The sequence below is a fragment of the Coregonus lavaretus genome (assembly GCF_964263955.1).
Source record: "Coregonus lavaretus genome assembly, chromosome: 8".
Classification (NCBI taxonomy): domain Eukaryota; kingdom Metazoa; phylum Chordata; class Actinopteri; order Salmoniformes; family Salmonidae; genus Coregonus; species Coregonus lavaretus.
Genome location: NC_139995.1, coordinates 43,646,139 through 43,667,103, shown reverse-complemented (window position 1 = coordinate 43,667,103; position 20,965 = coordinate 43,646,139). Strand labels below are relative to the sequence as shown.

Sequence of the window (20,965 nt, the reverse complement as noted above, 5' to 3'; positions counted from 1 at the left end):
CCTAGTTAAATAAAGGTTCAATAACATTTTAATTACTGTAAACAAAGTGAAATATCCATAGTGCGTTGGGAAAATAAGGAATACGTTTCAACACGACAAGGCTAAGGGAGGAATGTGAAGTATTCCTGTGGCCTTAGATACTTGAGCAAATAAAAGATAAAGAGACACACACAGAGAGAGAGAGAGAGAGAGAGAGAGAGAGAGAGAGAGAGAGACAGACACACACACACACCTGTTCCTTCTCCAGCATGTCGGCCTTGCGCAGGATCTTCATGGCGTAGATGTGACCTGTGTCCTTCTTCTGGACCAGACGCACCTGGAAATCAGGGGACAAAGGGTCAAAGTTGAGCCAACATGGCAACAAGACGTTCACAAGGTCATAGCCAATGGAAGGGCATTTACACTATCATCATCATCATCAATACATTTTCTGAAACAGTGGATTAGGAAATTGTGGTTTGGATGTTCAGACTGTGAAATGGTAACTATGGTAACATTGTAAAATGCTAACTAATTACATTGTAATAACCTAGTTAGAATTCCAATAGCTCAATGTATGCTTACCTCTCCAAAGGCTCCTCGACCAATCACCTTGAGGGACTCAAAGTCTTCCAATCCCAGCCTGGTTCTCTTCAGCCTCAGGAACTCTGTCTCCTTACGCGCGTGCTGGGAGCGCCGAATACGCTTCTGCAACACAGGGTGAGTGTAAGTGTGTGTGTCTGTGCATGTGACACTGCTAGTGTATTCGCAGAGTACGACCCTACCTTAAACAGAAAGCGGCACAGGTCCTATTCCAGGCACTTGTCATCTCCCGTCTGGATTACTGCAACTCGCTGTTGGCTGGGCTCCCTGCCTGTGCCATTAAACCCCTACAACTTATCCAGAACGCTGCAGCCCGTCTGGTGTTCAACCTTCCCAAGTTCTCTCATGTCACCCCGCTCCTCCGCACACTCCACTGGCTTCCAGTTGAGGCTCGCATCTACTACAAGACCATGGTGCTTGCCTACGGAGCTGTGAGGGGAACGGCACCTCCTTACCTTCAGGCTCTGATCAGACCCTACACCCAAACGAGGGCACTACGTTCATCCACCTCTGGCCTGCTAGCCCCCCTACCTCTACGGAAGCACAGTTCCCGCTCAGCCAAGTCAAAGCTATTCGCTGCTCTGGCACCCCAATGGTGGAACAAGCTCCCCCACGACGCTCTGGATAAGAGCGTCTGCTGAATGATGTAAATGTAAATGTATGTGTGTTACTATACTCACCTCTTCATCAGGCAGTCCCTCCTCATTCATCACCATCTCCAGCTTCTGTTGCCTGGCAACAAAATTGGGGTTGAGGGTCAAAAGGCAAAGGTTAGGGTCAAATATGCTGATTCAGGAAGACACCTCCCAACCTGCAGCTCCATACTGATCACTATACTACCTGCTGTTTCATTTCTGCATGACAGTTATGGAGGAACGGTAACAGAATTGGAATGAACCATTCAAACATTCTCAAAGAGAAACAAACCAAACATTGGTGGGTAGGTTGAGCTGTGACCAATGTTCCCTCTAAGCTGCGTGCGAGCACGGGCACACAGCTCCCCCACAGAAGAAATAGCAGCCCGCACAGAGAAGCACGAGATTGAACTTCACTCAAATGTCTAGTTTTCACCGTTAGCTAACACTATCAACGTTTCCCTTTACTGTGGAAATTGTGATTGAATCAACGCAATATTTGCAACATACCGAAACAAAACAAAAACTAACTATGCAATAGTTTTTGTTGTAAGCAGAACGGAGTAGGATTCTATTGCATTGACAAGCACAACTCAGGCCTGTACCGGTGCGCCATAACCAATCAGAGCTGCAGTAGGCCTATATGCAAATAGACCATTGCCATATATGGATCTGTGCCATTCACTTTGAACTGGACTGTGTTTACAGCATGAGCGGTCGTGAGTAGATGAAACTGCTTCTAAAGTGATAAATATGTGATACAACTGTAGCCCCTGAACAAACTGTATTAACTATATAAACCATTCAACTTTTCACATTCTCTCTCACCCTCTCTCTCTCTCTTGCGCTCGTCCACAGAAAACACAGCACTGACAGAGACTATCTGGCAACATACACAAAGCTAAACAGTGGGTGTTCAGAACATTTAAAAGGATTTCATTTTGCCTTATCCCTGGCATTTCTGGATTCATTGAATGTGAATATCCCAGGACCCTGGTCAGACGGCTGAAGCTCAACAGTGCTTATCAATCTTATCAAATTAAAAGTACTTCCAGAAGCATTGTGAAAATAATTGGTCATGGGAAAAGTACATTTTACAAATACACTGAAACATTGTTCAGACTTTCTTTACCACTAGATTTATTGCATTGTATTGCCTACATGCATTAGCAGGGTGAGGTTACACCACACAACCATTACTCCACCAGGCAGGGTGGGGCTCTAAGCAGAGAGAGAGATCACGTTGAGGTCAGTGATGTGTAACATCTCTGTCTCTCTAATCTCTTCCTCTTGTTTGTGGCAAGCCACTGTGCTGCCTTCTCAGCTTCTGACATGTTTTAAGGCATCATCTTTTCTTTTCAGAACTGTTCCAATGTAAATTATCTTCCTAGTTCCAGTTTGTGTGAGCATGGTGCATGTGTGTGTGTTTGTTTACGTGTGTGTGTGTGTGTGTGTTAATGCCATAACACCCACCTCATCTCTCTCTCCTCATGCTGGTCTATCAGGTTACAGTAGAAGTTCTCCAGGGTCACCATAGCCATGTTCACTCTCTCCTTCGTGTGGTTACTCATCGAGGAGCATGAGGAATGACCCCTCGTTGCCATGGTTACCTACCTACCCACACACACACAAATTGGAGCACACATTAGTGTAAAGTGTCCTATGCCCTACTATCGACGGATGTCCCCTATTATGTGGGCTCCAGCTGGTCACCACATCTCTCTGATGGATATGAATGATTGATTAGCATAATTGATGGAGCTAAATTGAACCACACTTCCACAATAAAAATTATACCAAATTGTTTAATTCATTTTTATGCCTTTCATAGTGAGGCTGCAGTAGCCTATTGGGTGTGAAATGCTGTTTAGCATTTGTAAAATTGTGAAAGGAAGTAGTCATGACATACAGACACACACAGAGTTTGACAGCGAAATGTAAGTGAGCTTGATAGGTTTGTCTTTGTATTTAATTAATGAGAGATTATACATTTTAAAAAGTGTTTAAAAAACTATGTTACTTGGTCTATCCCCACATTCTCTATCTCTATCCTTTTTTAAGTAGTTATATTAGAGTGAACTTTGATATTGAAAAAAACATCTCAGTAAAAACAGGTAGACTTTTAAAAAATGTGTGCCAATAGTAGATCATTAATCCAGCGTGATGAACATTGCATACCATAAAAATATTCCCTTATTATGCCAAATAATTGGTTATTCTATATTACAGTGAACTTTGAGGGCATATAACTCAAGTTTTCCACAGACAAATTGGCTGGTATACATATTTTGAGATGTGTGCCACTAGTAGATAATTAATACAGTGTGATTACTATTGCATACCATAAATTGCAGTGAGGGAAAAAAGTATTTGATCCCCTGCTGATTTTGTATGTTTGCCCACTGACAAAGAAATGATCAGTCTATAATTTGAATGGTAGGTTTATTTGAACAGTGAGAGACAGAATAACAACAACAAAAATCCAGAAAACGCATGTCAAAAATGTTATAAATTGATTTGCATTTTAATGAGGGAAATAAGTATTTGACCCCCTCTCAATCAGAAAGATTTCTGGCTCCCAGGTGTCTTTTATATAGGTAACGAGCTGAGATTAGGAGCACACTCTTAAAGGGAGTGCTACTAATCTCAGCTTGTTACCTGTATAAAAGACACCTGTCCACAGAAGCAATCAACCAGATTCCAAACTCTCCACCATGGCCAAGACCAAAGAGCTCTCCAAGGATGTCACGGACAAGATTGTAGACCTACACAAGGCTGGAATGGTTGGTGTGATTATTTGCAAATGGAAGAAACACAAAAGAACTGTCAATCTCCCTCGGCCTGGGGCTCCATGCAAGATCTCACCTCGTGGAGTTGCAATGATCATGAGAACAGTGAGGAATCAGCCCAGAACTACACGGGAGGATCTTGTCAATGATCTCAAGGCAGCTGGGACCATAGTCACCAAGAAAACAATTGGTAACACACTACGCCGTGAAGGACTGAAATCCTGCAGCGCCCGCAAGGTCCCCCTGCTCAAGAAAGCACATATACAGGGCCGTATGAAGTTTGCCAACGAACATCTGAATGATTCAGAGGAGAACTGGGTGAAAGTGTTGTGGTCAGATGAGACCAAAATGGAGCTCTTTGGCATCAACTCAACTCGCCGTGTTTGGAGGAGGAGGAATGCTGCCTATGACCCCAAGAACACCATCCCCACTGTCAAACATGGAGGTGGAAACATTATGCTTTGGGGGTGTTTTTCTGCTAAGGGGACAGGACAACTTCACCACATCAAAGGGACGATGGACAGGGCCATGTACCATCAAATCTTGGGTGAGAACCTCCTTCCCTCAGCCAGGGCATTGAAAATGGGTCGTGGATGGGTATTCCAGCATGACAATGACCCAAAACACACGGCCAAGGCAACAAAGGAGTGGCTCAAGAAGAAGCACATTAAGGTCCTGGAGTGGCCTAGCCAGTCTCCAGACCTTAATCCCATCGAAAATCTGTGGAGGGAGCTGAAGGTTCGAGTTGCTAAACGTCAGCCTCGAAACCTTAATGACTTGGAGAAGATCTGCAAAGAGGAGTGGAACAAAATCCCTCCTGAGATGTGTGCAAACCTGGTGGCCAACTACAAGAAACGTCTGACCTCTGTGATTGCCAACAAGGGTTTTGCCACCAAGTACTAAGTCATGTTTTGCAGAGGGGTCAAATACTTATTTCCCTCATTAAAATGCAAATCAATTTATAACATTTTTGACATGCGTTTTTCTGGTTTTTTTTTTGTTATTCTGTCTCTCACTGTTCAAATAAAACTACCATTAAAATTAGACACTGATCATGTCTTTGTCAGTGGGCAAACGTACAAAATCAGCAGGGGATCAAATACTTATTTCCCTCACTGTACAGTGGGGAAAAAAAGCATTTAGTCAGCCACCAATTGTGCAAGTTCTCCCACTTAAAAAGATGAGAGAGGCCTGTAAATTTCATCATAGGTACACGTCAACTATGACAGACAAAATTAGGAAAAAAAATCCAGAAAATCACATTGTAGGATTTTTAATGAATTTATTTGCAAATTATGGTGGAAAATAAGTATTTGGTCAATAACAAAAGTTTCTCAATACTTTGTTATATACCCTTTGTTGGCAATGACACAGGTCAAACGTTTTCTGTAAGTCTTCACAAGGTTTTCACACACTGTTGCTGGTATTTTGGCCCATTCCTCCATGCAGATCTCCTCTAGAGCAGTGATGTTTTGGGGCTGTCGCTGGGCAACACAGACTTTCAACTCCCTCCAAAGATGTTCTATAGGGTTGAGATCTGGAGACTGGCTAGGCCACTCCAGGACCTTGAAATGCTTCATACGAAGCCACTCCTTCGTTGCCCGGGCGGTGTGTTTGGGATCATTGTCATGCTGAAAGACCCAGCCACGTTTCATCTTCAATGCCCTTGCTGATGGAAGGAGGTTTTCACTCAAAATCTCACGATACATGGACCCATTCATTCTTTCCTTTACACGGATCAGTCGTCCTGGTCCCTTTGCAGAAAAACAGCCCCAAAGCATGATGTTTCCACCCCCATGCTTCACAGTAGGTATGGTGTTCTTTGGATAAAACTCAGCATTCTTTGTCCTCCAAACACGACGAGTTGAGTTTTTACCAAAAAGTTCTATTTTGGTTTCATCTGACCATATGACATTCTCCCAATCCTCTTCTGGATCATCCAAATGCACTCTAGCAAACTTCAGACGGGCCTGGTCATGTACTGGCTTAAGCAGGGGGACACATCTTGCACTGCAGGATTTGAGTCCCTGGCGGCGTAGTGTGTTACTGATGGTATGCTTTGTTACTTTGGTCCCAGCTCTCTGCAGGTCATTCACTAGGTCCCCCCGTGTGGTTCTGGGATTTTTGCTCACCGTTCTTGTGATCATTTTGACCCCACGGGGTGAGATCTTGCGTGGAGCCCCAGATCGAGGGAGATTATCAGTGGTCTTGTATGTCTTCCATTTCCTAATAATTGCTCCCACAGTTGATTTCTTCGAACCAAGCTGCTTACCTATTGCAGATTCAGTCTTCCCAGCCTGGTGCAGGTCTACAATTTTGTTTCTGGTGTCCTTTGACAGCTCTTTGGTCTTGGCCATAGTGGAGTTTGGAGTGTGACTGTTTGAGGTTGTGGACAGGTGTCTTTTATACTGATAACAAGTTCAAACAGGTGCCATTAATACAGGTAACGAGTGGAGGACAGAGGAGCCTCTTAAAGAAGAAGTTACAGGTCTGTGAGAGCCAGATATCTTGCTTGTTTGTAGGTGACCAAATACTTATTTTCCACCATAATATGCAAATAAATTCATAAAAAATCCTACAATGTGATTTTCTGGAATTTTTTTCCTAAATTTGTCTGTCATAGTTGACGTGTACCTATGATGAAAATTACAGGCCTCTCTCATCTTTTTAAGTGGGAGAACTTGCACAATTGGTGGCTGACTAAATACTTTTTTCCCCCACTGTATATGTTTTGTGACAGGTGTGCCACTAGTAGATCAATAATCCATTGTCATTAACGTTGCAAAGCATAACATGCCCCATATTATGCCAGCTACAAGATTGGGAAAATACCTGTTTGCTGTATATGACATTGAACTTTTCGGGAACCTAATTCAATTTTAACACAGTAAAAATGGATGGTAAACATTGTCACGTGTGCCACTAGTAGATCAATAATACAGCGTGATCAACATGGCACACCATTGCTTCCTTGTGATCTTGGGGGAGAAGTGGAAGAAGATGAGAGGAAAGGAAAGGAGGATGTACACCATTGAGGCCAATGAACAGAAGAGGAGCAGGAGAGACTCCAACCTGACTGCTGAAAGAGAGAAACAACTCGGTGAGGAGAGGACACACACACCAATTCTCTGTAGCCTCTTGCATGGTGTTCGTTTCAATAGTTTCCCTTTGGAACTGTCCCTAACATCAACCTCTAATGGACCTCCATCTCCTTCTCCCTTACAGGGTTCCCAGGGGAACTATGAGGCGCGGACACAAGAGAGAGGGATGAGGCAGATGACAGAAGAAAAGAGAGGGCGGGGACGGAGGGGAGGACAAACAGAGAAGAGGTGTTGCCCAGGGGAGTGGGGTGGGGGGAAGACTTGCCTGAACCAGCCTCCACTCCTGATCTGAGCACACCACACACACACACACACACACACACACACACACATTAGAGCCAGCTATACCCTTCCTGTGACGTTATATAATTGATTTCAATCCAAATACATAATCATGTAAGAAAGAAAATATATACTGCGCTTGAATATAATATATATTTTTATGACTGACTTAATCTTTTTAAATAATTTGTATTGAAACACAAGCAATGGACATTAGACTGGTGGAAATGTGTCCGTTGGTCTGGAGTCCAAATTGGAGATTTTTTATTCAAACCGCCGTGTCTTTGTGAGACACGGTGTGGGTGAACGGATGATTTCCGTATGTGTAGTTACCACCGTAAAGCACAGAGGAGGAGGTGTTATGGTGTTGGGGTGCTTTGCTGGTAACACTGTCTGTGATTTATTTAGAATTCAAGGCACACTTAACCAGCATGGCTACCACAGCATTCTGCAGCGATACGCCATCCCATCTGGTTTGGGATTAGTGGGACTATCATTTGTTTTTCAACAGGACAATGACCCAACACACCTCCAGGCAGTGTAAGGGCTATTTGACCAAGAAGGAGAGTGATGGAGTGCTGCATCAGATGACCTGGCCACCACAATCCCCCAACCTCAACCCAATTGAGATGGTTTGGGATGAGTCGGACCGCAGAGTGAAGGAAAAGCAGCCAACAAGTGCTCAGCATATTTGGGAACTCCTTCAAGACTGTTGGAAAAGCATTCCAGGTGAAGCTGGTTCAGAGAATGCCAAGAGTGTGCAAAGCTGTCATCAAGGCAAAGGGTGCCTATTTGAAGAATCTCAAATATAACATATATTTTGATTTGCTTAACACTTTTTTGGTTACTACATGATTCCATGTGTTATTTCATAGTTTTGTACAATGTAGAACATAGTAAAAATAAAGAAAAACCCTGGAATGAGTTGGTGTGTCCAAACTTTTGACTGGTACTGTATGTTTTTATAGGAACTCAGTCCAGCTTTCAACTTACTCTTGAAAGGTGCAATTTCAAATTTGGGTAGTGTATCAAACATTTTCCTCTTGTCATGTCAGTCATTGCATACCTTGGAGAGCTATTTATAACTTGTCATAAATGTCCAGATCAACTAGCCCATGTCGGCTAATGTTTTTTAGCTAGGTTATTTTGCCTATAGATTTTGTTGCAATGTTTGAGTCACTCAAATATCACATGATTACACATTAGACATGGCAGAATTTATAGAATTGCAAGAACATTTGCTTTAAAACTGCTAAATTTACTCTGCACCCCATGACAAAATGTGTAGAATTGCAGGAAATAAGCTTTAAACCTGCAACATTTTCTCTCCGCCAACAAGAGGGGTGTGAACAGCGGAATGTTCCCCAATGCTGGAAGAGGGACCTGAGTGAAAAAGTTTGAGAACCCCTGCTGTAGAGTAGGAATGATGGAGGTGAAAACGAAATGTCATTTTTTTCTATCAGAAATTAGTATAGGGGATTTCAAAAGGCTTCTAATCTTATGCCTATATTTATATAACTCAGTGTATTATTGCACAAAAAAATATTACAACTTTGTAAAAGTTAGGGCAGGGAGGGAGGGGTGGGTGGGAGATGTGCTTATAACCATGACTATTGCTCGATTCCAAATGGACACCTACCCCCTAGGCACTTAAAGTAGATCTTCTCTAGTCCACTCATATAGTAATTTATGATATTATTGGCACCCTTCATAAACCAATGGTTAATTCACTACAAAATCAACATTTTGCAATTGCCATCTGTCTCCTGACTTTATTCCCATTTCAAACCTGTGGTTTGAATTAAAGAGGGGGGTCCATCAGCGCAGACAAAGGATATCAAGGATCTGGAAAGAACCTGTATGGAGGAATACAGATCGCTCCCAATGTGTTCCCCAACTTCATAAAACATTTTAGAAAAAGGCTGTGCTGTTTATCATTGCAAGGGGAGGGTGCGAATAATTTTTACCCCTGTCTTTTCGATAGAGAAAATTCTCACTTTATAAACAAATGTCTTTCTCTGAGAAATTGTGTTAGCATAAAATATTATAATTTCCCTATTTTTCTCTAAAATTGATTAAATAATTTTTCCCCCTCATCAATCTACACACAATACCTCATAATGACAAAGCAAAAACAGGTTTTTAGAAATGTTAGCAAATGTATAAAAAAATAAACTCAAATATCACATTTACATAAGTATTCAGACCCTTTACTCAACACTTTGTTGAAGAACCTTTGGCAGCGATTACAGCCTCAAGTCTTCTTGGGTATGACGCTACAAGCTTGGAACACCTGTATTTGGGGAGTTTCTCCCATTCTTCTTTGCAGATCCACTCAAGCTCTGTCAGGTTGGATGGGGAGCATCGCTGCACAGCTATTTTCAGGTCTCTCCAGAGATGCTCGATCGGGTTCAAGTCCGGGCTCTGGCTGGGCCACTCAAGAACATTCAGAGACTTGTCCTGAAGCCACACCTGCATTGTCTTGGCAGTGTGCTTAGGGTCGTTGTCCTGTTGAAAGGTGAACCTTCGCCCAATCTGAGGTCCTGAGCGCTCTGGAGCAGGTTTTCATCAAGGATCTCTCTGTACTTTGCTCCGTTAATCTTTCCCTCGATCCTGACTAGTCTCCCAGTTGCTGCCGCTGAAAAACATCCCCACAGCATGATGCTGCCACCACCATGCTTCACCGTAGGAATGGTGCCAGATTTCCTCCAGACATGACGCTTGGCATTCAGGCCAAAGAGTTAAATCTTGGTTTCATCAGACCAAGAATCTTGTTTCTCATGGTCTGAGAGTCTGAGAGTCCTTTAGGTGCCTTTTGGCAAACTCCAAGCGGGCTGTCATGTGCCTTTTACTGAAGAGTGGCTTCCGTCTGGCCACTCTACCATAAAGGCCTGATTGGAGTTCTGCAGAGATGGTTGTCCTTCTGGAAGGTTCTCCCATCTCCACAGAGGAACTCTGGAGCTCTGTCAGAGTGACCATCGGGTTCTGTCCAAGGCCCTTCTCCCCCGATTGCTCAGTTTGGCCGAGGTGGCCAGCTCTAGGAAGAGTCTTGGTGGTTCCAAACTTCTTCCATTTAAGAATGATGGAGGCCACTGTGTTCTTGGGGACCTTCAATGCAGCAGAAATGTTTTGGTACCCTTCTCCAGATCTGTGCCTCGACACAATCCTGTCTCGGAGCTCTACGGACAATTCCTTCAACCTCATGGCTTGGTTTGTTCTCTTACATGCACTGTCAACTGTGGGACCTTATATAGACAGGTGTGTGCCTTTCCAAATCATGTCCAATCAATTGAATTTACCACAGGTGGACTCCAATCAAGTTGTAAAAACATCTCAAGGATGATAAATGGAAACAGGATGCACCTGAGCTCAATTTCGAGTCTCATAGCAAAGGGTCTGAATACTTATGTAAATAAGTATAATAATAATCTGTTTTTTATTTTTTATAAATTTGCAAAAATTTATAAAAACCTGTTTTCGCTTTGTCATTATGGGGTATTGTGTGTAGATTGATGAGGGAAAAAATAATTTCATCCATTTCGGAATAAGGCTGTAACGTAACAAAATGTGGAAAAAGTCAAGGGGTCTGAATACTTTCCGAATGCACTGTATATATATTTTTAGAACAAAAATAAAGGTATACATTTTCCTTTATTATTTTTCTCTAACCCTACCTCCCCTAATTGCAGTAAACTAATGGACAGCAATACTTAGGCTTCTACTTCCATCTTATACATACTATATACATTTTACAGACACGGTAAACGGTACACGGACACGGTACATTTTCCATTAGTTATCTATTTTTTGATTTTCCTTTTTTAATCCCACCCTTCAGCTACCATTAACCCCTCCCATTGATCTCTAAAAACCATCCAGTCTAGACTTCTACTTGCCATATATTTTCCCAATGTGCTGTGATGTTTCACAAAAGTTCTGAACCTTTCTATTCGTATAGTTTCCACAGATTCTAAATTAAAGATGAACACCTTTACTAAAAGTCCTATTATATTATTGATCAACTGACCATGGCTTTTCAAGTCACCCAGCAGAGCAATCTGCAAAGATAGCTTTAAATTAATGTCCTGATTTTTCAGCCATTCCTGAATCTGCAACCAAAACAAGCTACATACAGTGGGGGAAAAAAGTATTTAGTCAGCCACCAATTGTGCAAGTTCTCCCACTTAAAAAGATGAGAGAGGCCTGTAATTTTCATCATAGGTACACGTCAACTATGACAGACAAATTGAGAAAAAAAAAAGAATTTATTTGCAAATTATGGTGGAAAATAAGTATTTGGTCACCTACAAACAAGCAAGATTTCTGGCTCTCACAGACCTGTAACTTCTTCTTTAAGAGGCTCCTCTGTCCTCCACTCGTTACCTGTATTAATGGCACCTGTTTGAACTTGTTATCAGTATAAAAGACACCTGTCCACAACCTCAAACATTCACACTCCAAACTCCACTATGGCCAAGACCAAAGAGCTGTCAAAGGACACCAGAAACAAAATTGTAGACCTGCACCAGGCTGGGAAGACTGAATCTGCAATAGGTAAGCAGCTTGGTTTGAAGAAATCAACTGTGGGAGCAATTATTAGGAAATGGAAGACATACAAGACCACTGATAATCTCCCTCGATCTGGGGCTCCACGCAAGATCTCACCCCGTGGGGTCAAAATGATCAAAAGAACGGTGAGCAAAAATCCCAGAACCACAAGGGGGGACCTAGTGAATGACCTGCAGAGAGCTGGGACCAAAGTAACAAAGCCTACCATCAGTAACACACTACGCCGCCAGGGACTCAAATCCTGCAATGCCAGACGTGTCCCCCTGCTTAAGCCAGTACATGTCCAGGCCCGTCTGAAGTTTGCTAGAGTGCATTTGGATGATCCAGAAGAGGATTGGGAGAATGTCATATGGTCAGATTAAACCAAAATAGAACTTTTTGGTAAAAACCCAACTCGTCGTGTTTGGAGGACAAAGAATGCTGAGTTGCATCCAAAGAACACCATACCTACTGTGAAGCATGGGGGTGGAAACATCATGCTTTGGGGCTGTTTTTCTGCAAAGGGACCAGGACGACTGATCCGTGTAAAGGAAAGAATGAATGGGGCCATATATCGTGAGATTTTGAGTGAAAACCTCCTTCCACCAGCAAGGGCATTGAAGATGAAACGTGGCTGGGTCTTTCAGCATGACAATGATCCCAAACACACCGCCCGGGCAATGAAGGAGTGGCTTCGTAAGAAGCATTTCAAGGTCCTGGAGTGGCCTAGTCAGTCTCCAGATCTCAACCCCATAGAAAATCTTTGGAGTGAGTTGAAAGTCCGTGTTGCCCAGAGACAGCCCCAAAACATCACTGCTCTAGAGGAGATCTGCATGGAGGAATGGGCCAAAATACCAGCAACAGTGTGTGAAAACCTTGTGAAGACTTACAGAAAACGTTTGACCTGTGTCATTGCCAACAAAGGGCATATAACAAAGTATTGAGAAACTTTTGTTATTGACCAAATACTTATTTTCCACCATCATTTGCAAATAAATTCATTAAAAATCCTACAATGTGATTTTCTGGATTTTTTTTTCTCATTTTGTCTGTCATAGTTGACGTGTACCTATGATGAAAATTACAGGCCTCTCTCATCTTTTTAAGTGGGAGAACTTGCACAATTGGTGGCTGACTAAATACTTAATTTCCCCACTGTACGAAAACAAGTGATCTAATGATTATGTCTCTTCACAGCTAAATTTTTAGAGCTGGGATGGTTGTATCCCGCATATACATAACATTCTATTGGTTGCAAGAATTTTGTGTAAAAATGTAAAATTGAAAAAAGTTTTGAATCCAGCGTTGTTTTGTGTATCAGTTCCTAAACCCTATGCCATGGAATCAGCACATTAAACATCTCTTCCCAACTATTTTGCAACATGTATGGCACAGCTGTCAACTGTTTGGTCCTTAAATGGAACTGGCATGCTTTTTTATTTATATATACACTACTGGTCAAATGTTGTAGAACACCTACTCATTCAAGGGTTTTTCTTTATTTTGTACTATTTTCTACATTGTAGAATAATAGTGAAGACATCAAAACTATCAAATAACACATATGGAATCATGTAGTAACCAAAAAAGTGTTAAACAAATCAAAATATATTTTATATTTGAGATTCTTCAAATAGCCACCTTGATGACAGCTTTGCACACTCTTGGCATTCTCTCAACCAGCTTCATGAGGTAGTCACCTGGAATGCATTTCAATTAACAGGTGTGCCTTCTTAAAAGTTAATTTGCGTTTGAGCCAATCAGTTGTGTTGTGACAAGGTACGGGGGGTATACAGAAGATAGCCCTATTTGGTGAAAGACAAAGTCCATATTATGGCAAGAACAGCTCAAATAAGCAAAGAGAAACGACAGTCCATCATAACTTTAAGACATGAAGGTCAGTCAATGCGGAAAGCTTCAAGAACTTTATACGTTTCTTCAAGTGAAGTCGCAAAAACCATCAAGCACTATGAGGAAACTGGCTCTCATGAGGACCGCCACAGGAATGGAAGACCCAGAGTTACCTCTGCTGCAGAGGATAAGTTAATTAGTTACCAGCCTCAGAAATTGCAGCCCAAATAAATGCTTTACAGAGTTCAAGTAACAGACACATTTCAACATCAACTGTTCAGAGGAGACTGTGTGAATCAGGCCTACATGGTCAAATTGCTGCAAAGAAACCACTACTAAAGGACACCAATAAGAACAAGAGACTTGCTTGGGCCAAGAAACACGAGCAATGGACATTAGACCGTTGGAAATGTGTCCTTTGGTCTGGAGTCCAAATTTGAGATTTTTTGTTCCAACCGCCGTGCCTTTGTGAGACACGGTGTGGGTGAACGGATGATCTCCGCATGTGTAGTTCCCACCGTAAAGCATGGAGGAGGTGGTATTATGGGGTGGGGATGCTTTGCTGGTGACACTGTCTGTGATTTATTTAGAATTCAAGGCACACTTAACCAGCATGACTACCACAGCATTATGCAACGATAAGCCATCCCATCTGGTTTGGGATTAGTGGGACTATCATTTGTTTTTCAACAGGACAATGACCCAACACACCTCCAGGATGTGTAAGGGCTATTTTACCAAGAAGGAGAGTGATGGACTGCTGCATCAGATGACCTGGCCTCCACAATCCCGCGACCTCAACCAAATTGAGATGGTTTGGGATGAGTTGGACCGCAGAGTGAAGGAAAAGCAGCCAACAAGTGCTCAGAATACAGTGGGGGAAAAAAGTATTTAGTCAGCCACCAATTGTGCAAGTTCTCCCACTTAAAAAGATGAGAGAGGCCTGTAATTTTCATCATAGGTACACGTCAACTATGACAGACAAATTGAGAAGAAAATGATTTTTAATGAATTTATTTGCAAATTATGGTGGAAAATAAGTATTTGATCACCTACAAACAAGCAAGATTTCTGGCTCTCACAGACCTGTAACTTCTTCTTTAAGAGGCTCCTCTGTCCTCCACTCGTTACCTGTATTAATGGCACCTGTTTGAACTTGTTATCAGTATAAAAGACACCTGTCCACAACCTCAAACAGTCACACTCCAAACTCCACTATGGCCAAGACCAAAGAGCTGTCAAAGGACACCAGAAACAAAATTGTAGACCTTCACCAGGCTGGGAAGACTGAATCTGCAATAGGTAAGCAGCTTGGTTTGAAGAAATCAACTGTGGGAGCAATTATTAGGAAATGGAAGACATACAAGACCACTGATAATCTCCCTCGATCTGGGGCTCCACGCAAGATCTCACCCCGTGGGGTCAAAATGATCACAAGAACGGTGAGCAAAAATCCCAGAACCACACGGGGGGACCTAGTGAATGACCTGCAGAGAGCTGGGACCAAAGTAACAAAGCCTACCATCAGTAACACACTACGCCGCCAGGGACTCAAATCCTGCAGTGCCAGACGTGTCCCCCTGCTTAAGCCAGTACATGTCCAGGCCCGTCTGAAGTTTGCTAGAGTGCATTTGGATGATCCAGAAGAGGATTGGGAGAATGTCATATGGTCAGATGAAACCAAAATATAACTTTTTGGTAAAAACTCAACTCGTCGTGTTTGGAGGACAAAGAATGCTGAGTTTTATCCAAAGAACACCATACCTACTGTGAAGCATGGGGGTGGAAACATCATGCTTTGGGGCTGTTTTTCTGCAAAGGGACCAGGACGACTGATCCGTGTAAAGGAAAGCCCAGCGACAGCCCCAAAACATCACTGCTCTAGAGGAGATCTGCATGGAGGAATGGGCCAAAATACCAGCAACAGTGTGTGAAAACCTCGTGAAAAGTTACAGAAAACGTTTGACCTGTGTCATTGCCAACAAAGGGTATATAACAAAGTATTGAGAAACTTTTGTTATTGACCAAATACTTATTTTCCACCATAATTTGCAAATAAATTCATTTAAAAATCCTACAATGTGATTTTCTGGATTTTTTTTCTTCTCATTTTGTCTGTCATAGTTGACGTGTACCTATGATGAAGATTACAGGCCTCTCTCATCTTTTTAAGTGGGAGAACTTGCACAATTGGTGGCTGACTAAATTGGCATTTTTTCCCCACTGTATGTGGAACTACTTCAAGACTGTTGGAAAAGCATTCCAGATGAAGCTGGTTGAGAGAATGCCAAGAGTGTGCAAAGCTGTCATCAAGGCAAAGGGTGGCTATTGGAAGAATCTCAAATATAAAATATTTTTTGATTTGTTTAACACTTTTTTGGTTACTACATGATTCCATGTGTGTTATTTCATAGTTTTGATGTCGTCACTATTATTCTACAATGTAGAAAATAGTACAAATAAAGAAAAACCCTTGAATGAGTAGGTGTTCTAAAACTTTTGACCGGTAGCGTTTATTTATTTATTTAGGTCTTTAATGCAGGGCCGACAAACAAGTTCCTTACTTTCTCCCCCTTCCACTCCCCTCCTACATTTTAACGGTAATGCTGCAATCAGTTGGTTGTAATTTTGAATAGAGCAGACATTTCCATATCTTTTTGTTAGCTGCATTTGTGACATAACTCCCCCAGTCCTATTTATGATATCATTAACAAAGATTATACTGTATTTCTTTTTATATTAAAAAAAAAATCAATTAGTATATTTGAGTTTAACCATAATATTTGTTGTAATATTTGTTCTGTCTTTTCTGGTGGATTAAACTGAAATTGCAACCAGCTTTCTATGGCTTGTTTTAAAAATAGTGATATTTTGGAGATTTCATTTTCAACTATCCAAAAGTGAGAGGTTGTCATCTGAATAAATGGAAAACTGCTATTTTTTAACATAGGGTGAGCCATTCTTACCAATCTTCTGGAGAACCTGTTTGGATTTAAGTATAACTTTAGTGAGAGGTTCAATGCTTTAATATTTAATAATTTTAGCCCTCCGAATTCATATTCATTGTATAAATAGACGCATTTCATTTTGTCTGGCTTGCGGTTCCAAATAAAGTGGATAATTTTTTGCACATATAATTTTTAAAAACAAGTCGTCCGGTGTAGGCAGGGCCATCAATAAATATGTCAACTGGGATATGACTAAATCATTCATTAGGGTGATTTTTCCATGGTAGCAAGATCATATCTATTTTTACTAACTTTGTTTAAAATGTATTGTATTGAGATCATTACTTTCTTTCGGGATATGAATACTGAGTATGTCCACTTCCCCGTCAGACCATTTTATTGGCTTTACTTAATTCTCCATACTGGCCTGATTATAACAGCGATTCTAATTCAACCATAAATTCATACATTGTGCCCCTGCCCTGAGAGAATGGAAGTACAATATGTAGGTAGATGTAGTAGGCTAATGTTAACTAGGTGGATCATTGTTGCCCATGAAAGGAAGTTAGGCTAACGAGCAAGCATTTTAGCCAGGTAGCCTGGGACAACAAAAACTAAAAGCGTGTACAGTATGACAGAGTCATAGACTGTTCCTCAACATGAAAGAGAGGAGGATGGCATTGGCGTTTGTCTACAGGTAGGGTGAGTCAACATGTTTTTTCTACTTGCAAGAATGAATGTGCACGCACGCACACACAGACTACAAGGTAAACTGGGAGGTTGCTCTCCGGTTTTGTGATGAAACAAAGGTGGAGACTAACAGATTATAGAGCAAACAAGTCAATTTTCACAACACATAGGTTATAACATGGCTATTCCTTCTGGCTTGGCTTCCCCAGTGATTTTACCCACACACCGCTACTGTTTGTTACCCGGAGGAAAATGGGGGTGGGTCATGCTTTTTCCATTTCAGTCAGGGGGAGGGTTTATTAAATTTTTTATTTAGTCCAGATGAGGGTAATGTAATTTGTAATCTATTAAATGTCATATTGCTCAGTGTTTGAGAATTAGTTGCTTATTATATCTCGATGTGTGCCCGATGCTGCCCCTCATCCCTGATTCTCTGCTGGGCGCGCAATATCAAGTGTGCCAAGTGTGGTCTCAATCAAATGATGCATAGTCTATACTATAGGCCTAGGCTAAACAAAGATTTAAAAAATGTACTTTCTTGTAATTTCTTTTTGAGCTTCCGGGATGGTATATATAAAACTAGGCTATCCCTTGCCAGAAAATGCAATATCTGTGCGCGCGGACTAGGCCTACTGATGTCCTGATCACTTTGAGAGGGAGAGCATGAAGATGAGGAGGACCGGAGGTAAGCTTGCTACAGCTATAATTATTTTGAATAAAAACAATATGTTTCATTGCCCATAATGAAGCTATTTATCAGAGTTATTGACCTCACAATAAGCCATATTCAAGTAATTGACATAACTTACATTACTATGAAGCGGCAGCCGCGGAGATGGGCAGCGTATGGGGCTGAAAGTAGGCTAATTTGAGAAGGCCTAATTCATTTAAACAGTCTTTTTTTACATTTGACTTTAGGCTACTAACAACATGTGTTGGAGCCTATTTCTTCCAATTCAATAAATAAGAGGTAGGCCTACCTATTTGACAGATGAAATTATAGCCTACTATCCATACATTTTGTCAGCCATTGTGCCAGAAGGGCTTGGTGTGTTAAGTTAAAACCAGGGCTCGAATTGAGGGGGGTATGTGAGGTTATTGTGTTTTTTGTTAAAGAAAATGGCTAAAAGCCTTGTTAGATTAAGATTTTGAAGAAGAAAAAAAACGGACCTGATTATATAGAGCGATTTAGAACGACGCTTTAGTCTGCAATGCTAAAAACAAGATGTACATGCCGGAGAAAGACGTGACTCCGATGCATAGGTGATATCTTTGGTTTGTCTCTATGACATTCATATGCTGTGCTACAGCCTTCTATAGCCTTGGAAACAAAAAATGTACTTTGCTTGGGAAGTAATGTGTGATTCTGTCACAATCAATTCACATTCAGCATTTATTTCAACAGGCTATTAAACAACAAGCCAACTCTAAATCAGTCAGGAGCAAGCCAGGTAGCCTAAGAAGGAACGGACATTAATTATTTAGGCTATATTACTATTATTTCATGGCTATATCCTGCCATTTAAGTAAAAAATTGTGAAGCATTTGTGGCACGTTACAGGTTGGCAGGAGCGCTCAGCATTTAAACAACACATCAACAACAGCACTTCAACAACATGCCTATACATTTCTCATTTAGACAGTATACAATTAGGCTATACAGTGCCTTTGAAATCACTTTTAGAAACAAGAATTTGTCCAGTCTTTGGTTTGAGGATCATGCGGTGAGCAATGCATGCCTAGTTTGTTAATTTATCCTAGCAGATGTTCTTATATGCCCTAATCACAGTCAACACAAATATATTTCAGTAACAACCATATCATGGAACAAAATAGAATACATTAGAAAATGATAGTTTCCCAAATTTAAAAAAAAGTTACAAGTGCATATACACTGAGTATACAAAACATTAAGAACAACTGCTCTTTCCATGACAGACTGACCAGGTGAATCCAGGTGAAAACTATGATCCCTTATTTATGTCACTTGTTAAATCCACTTCAGTCAGTGTAGATGAAGGTGAGGAGACAGGTTAAAGAAGGATTTTGTGTGGATTGTGTATGTGTGCCATTCAGAGGGTGAATGGGCAAGACAAAAAATGTAAGTGCCTTTAAATGGGGTATGGTAGTAGGTGCCAGGTGCACTAGTTTGTGTCAAGAACTGCAACACTGCTGGGTTTTTCACGCTCAACAGTTTCCCATGTGTATCAAGACTGGTCCACCACCCAAAGGTCATCCAGCCAACTTGACACAACTGTGGGAAGCATTGGAGTCAACATGGGCCAGCATCCCTGTGGAACGCATTCGACACCTTGTAGAGTCCATGCCCTGACGAATTAAGGCTGTTCTGAGTGCAAAATGGGGTGTATGATATGCAGCTGCTGTTACAAAATTAATGGCTTTTTCTCAAATTAATTTATGATCAGATTTTTCAGTTGTAACTGGTTTTGTTGCGCTAAATGTTTACAGTTGATAGACAACTTTAGCACTGTTCCAAACAAGCGTTCAGGGAGGGTCAGGTAAAAATATATTTTACTGAAGGGAGGGCCATCCATTTTCATTTCAGAGAGGTCCGATTTTCTCCAGGTATCCCTCATTATAAATAATGTACAGTCCCTACCGGTTTTAACATAGTTGCATCCAACAGTATTTTTCAGTGACAACACGTTTGTGAGAGGGAGTTGCCCGCGACGTTACTATGCTGTCGCTTGAACAACATAGTCATATTCATTTCTATAGAGCCCCACAGTGGAAACACCTCTTCCTAGAGAGATTTAAACGGTTATCAAAACGTCACACCAGGGTAAGCCTACAAGAAACGCAGTCTTTATTTTAAGTGTTTCTAAAAGCCCCTATGGGAAAAATGAATGGTGAAAAACGATTGGAACCATTTCCATGTTTGACCGCAGGTTTTATGGGTATTATGACTCATACTGTGGGACTATATGGACAAAAACCTATATATATATATATATATATATATATATATATATATATATATATATATGTCCCCTGTCTCAGGCAGTGTCTATCGCAAATGTTGAATAAAATTCCATTTGAACTTGTTGTCCGCTGATTTCGTTATTTTGTGTGTAGAAATTTGAAACAAAATATCCACAGGCAAGTACTATTAAACCGAATCCAAAACGAGGGTCTCTGTGTGTGGCTATCACGATTTGTATCAATTGAAGCACAAGACGGAAGTACCGCGATGCATGAACAACTTCAGTAGTTGTACAAAACGGAACTCAACAGCGTTTGGAGTAAACGGTTTCTGTTGCAAAACGTTTAGCAACCGACGAAACGTTTTGCAACAGAATCAGCGTAATGTAAACACCCCAGAGCCTTTGTTTTACTATTAAAGACTAACGTTATCACGGTGTGATTGTCAGTCAAGAGAGAGGACCCTTTGTTTTACTCTTACGGACTAACGTTATCACAACTTCCTCAAGTAGCCTAAACCCCCATATCTACCATATTAGGTATCTAAATCTGAAAACAATAATACAAGGTTACGATCTCGTATTGTTTAAATGAAG

At 41.3% G+C, this 20,965-nt stretch overlaps 1 protein-coding gene across 3 annotated transcripts in view; it reads right to left on the bottom strand.

Moving 5' to 3' along the window:
• LOC311133947 (serine/threonine-protein kinase 38-like) overlaps positions 1-20,965 on the bottom strand; it is a 32,733-nt gene that overhangs the window by 11,486 nt on the left and 282 nt on the right. For all 3 annotated transcript variants that reach the window (XR_014613647.1, XM_084167575.1, XM_084167574.1), the window contains exons 2-5: positions 2,691-2,831; positions 1,263-1,314; positions 565-687; positions 233-316 (exon numbers count right to left, since the gene is read on the bottom strand). Coding sequence is in view for 2 of the 3 variants with exons in the window: in XM_084167575.1 (XP_084023701.1) it covers positions 233-316; positions 565-687; positions 1,263-1,314; positions 2,691-2,821 (390 nt within the window). In the remaining variant the exon portion in view is untranslated. The remainder of the gene's footprint in view (positions 1-232; positions 317-564; positions 688-1,262; positions 1,315-2,690; positions 2,832-20,965) is intronic.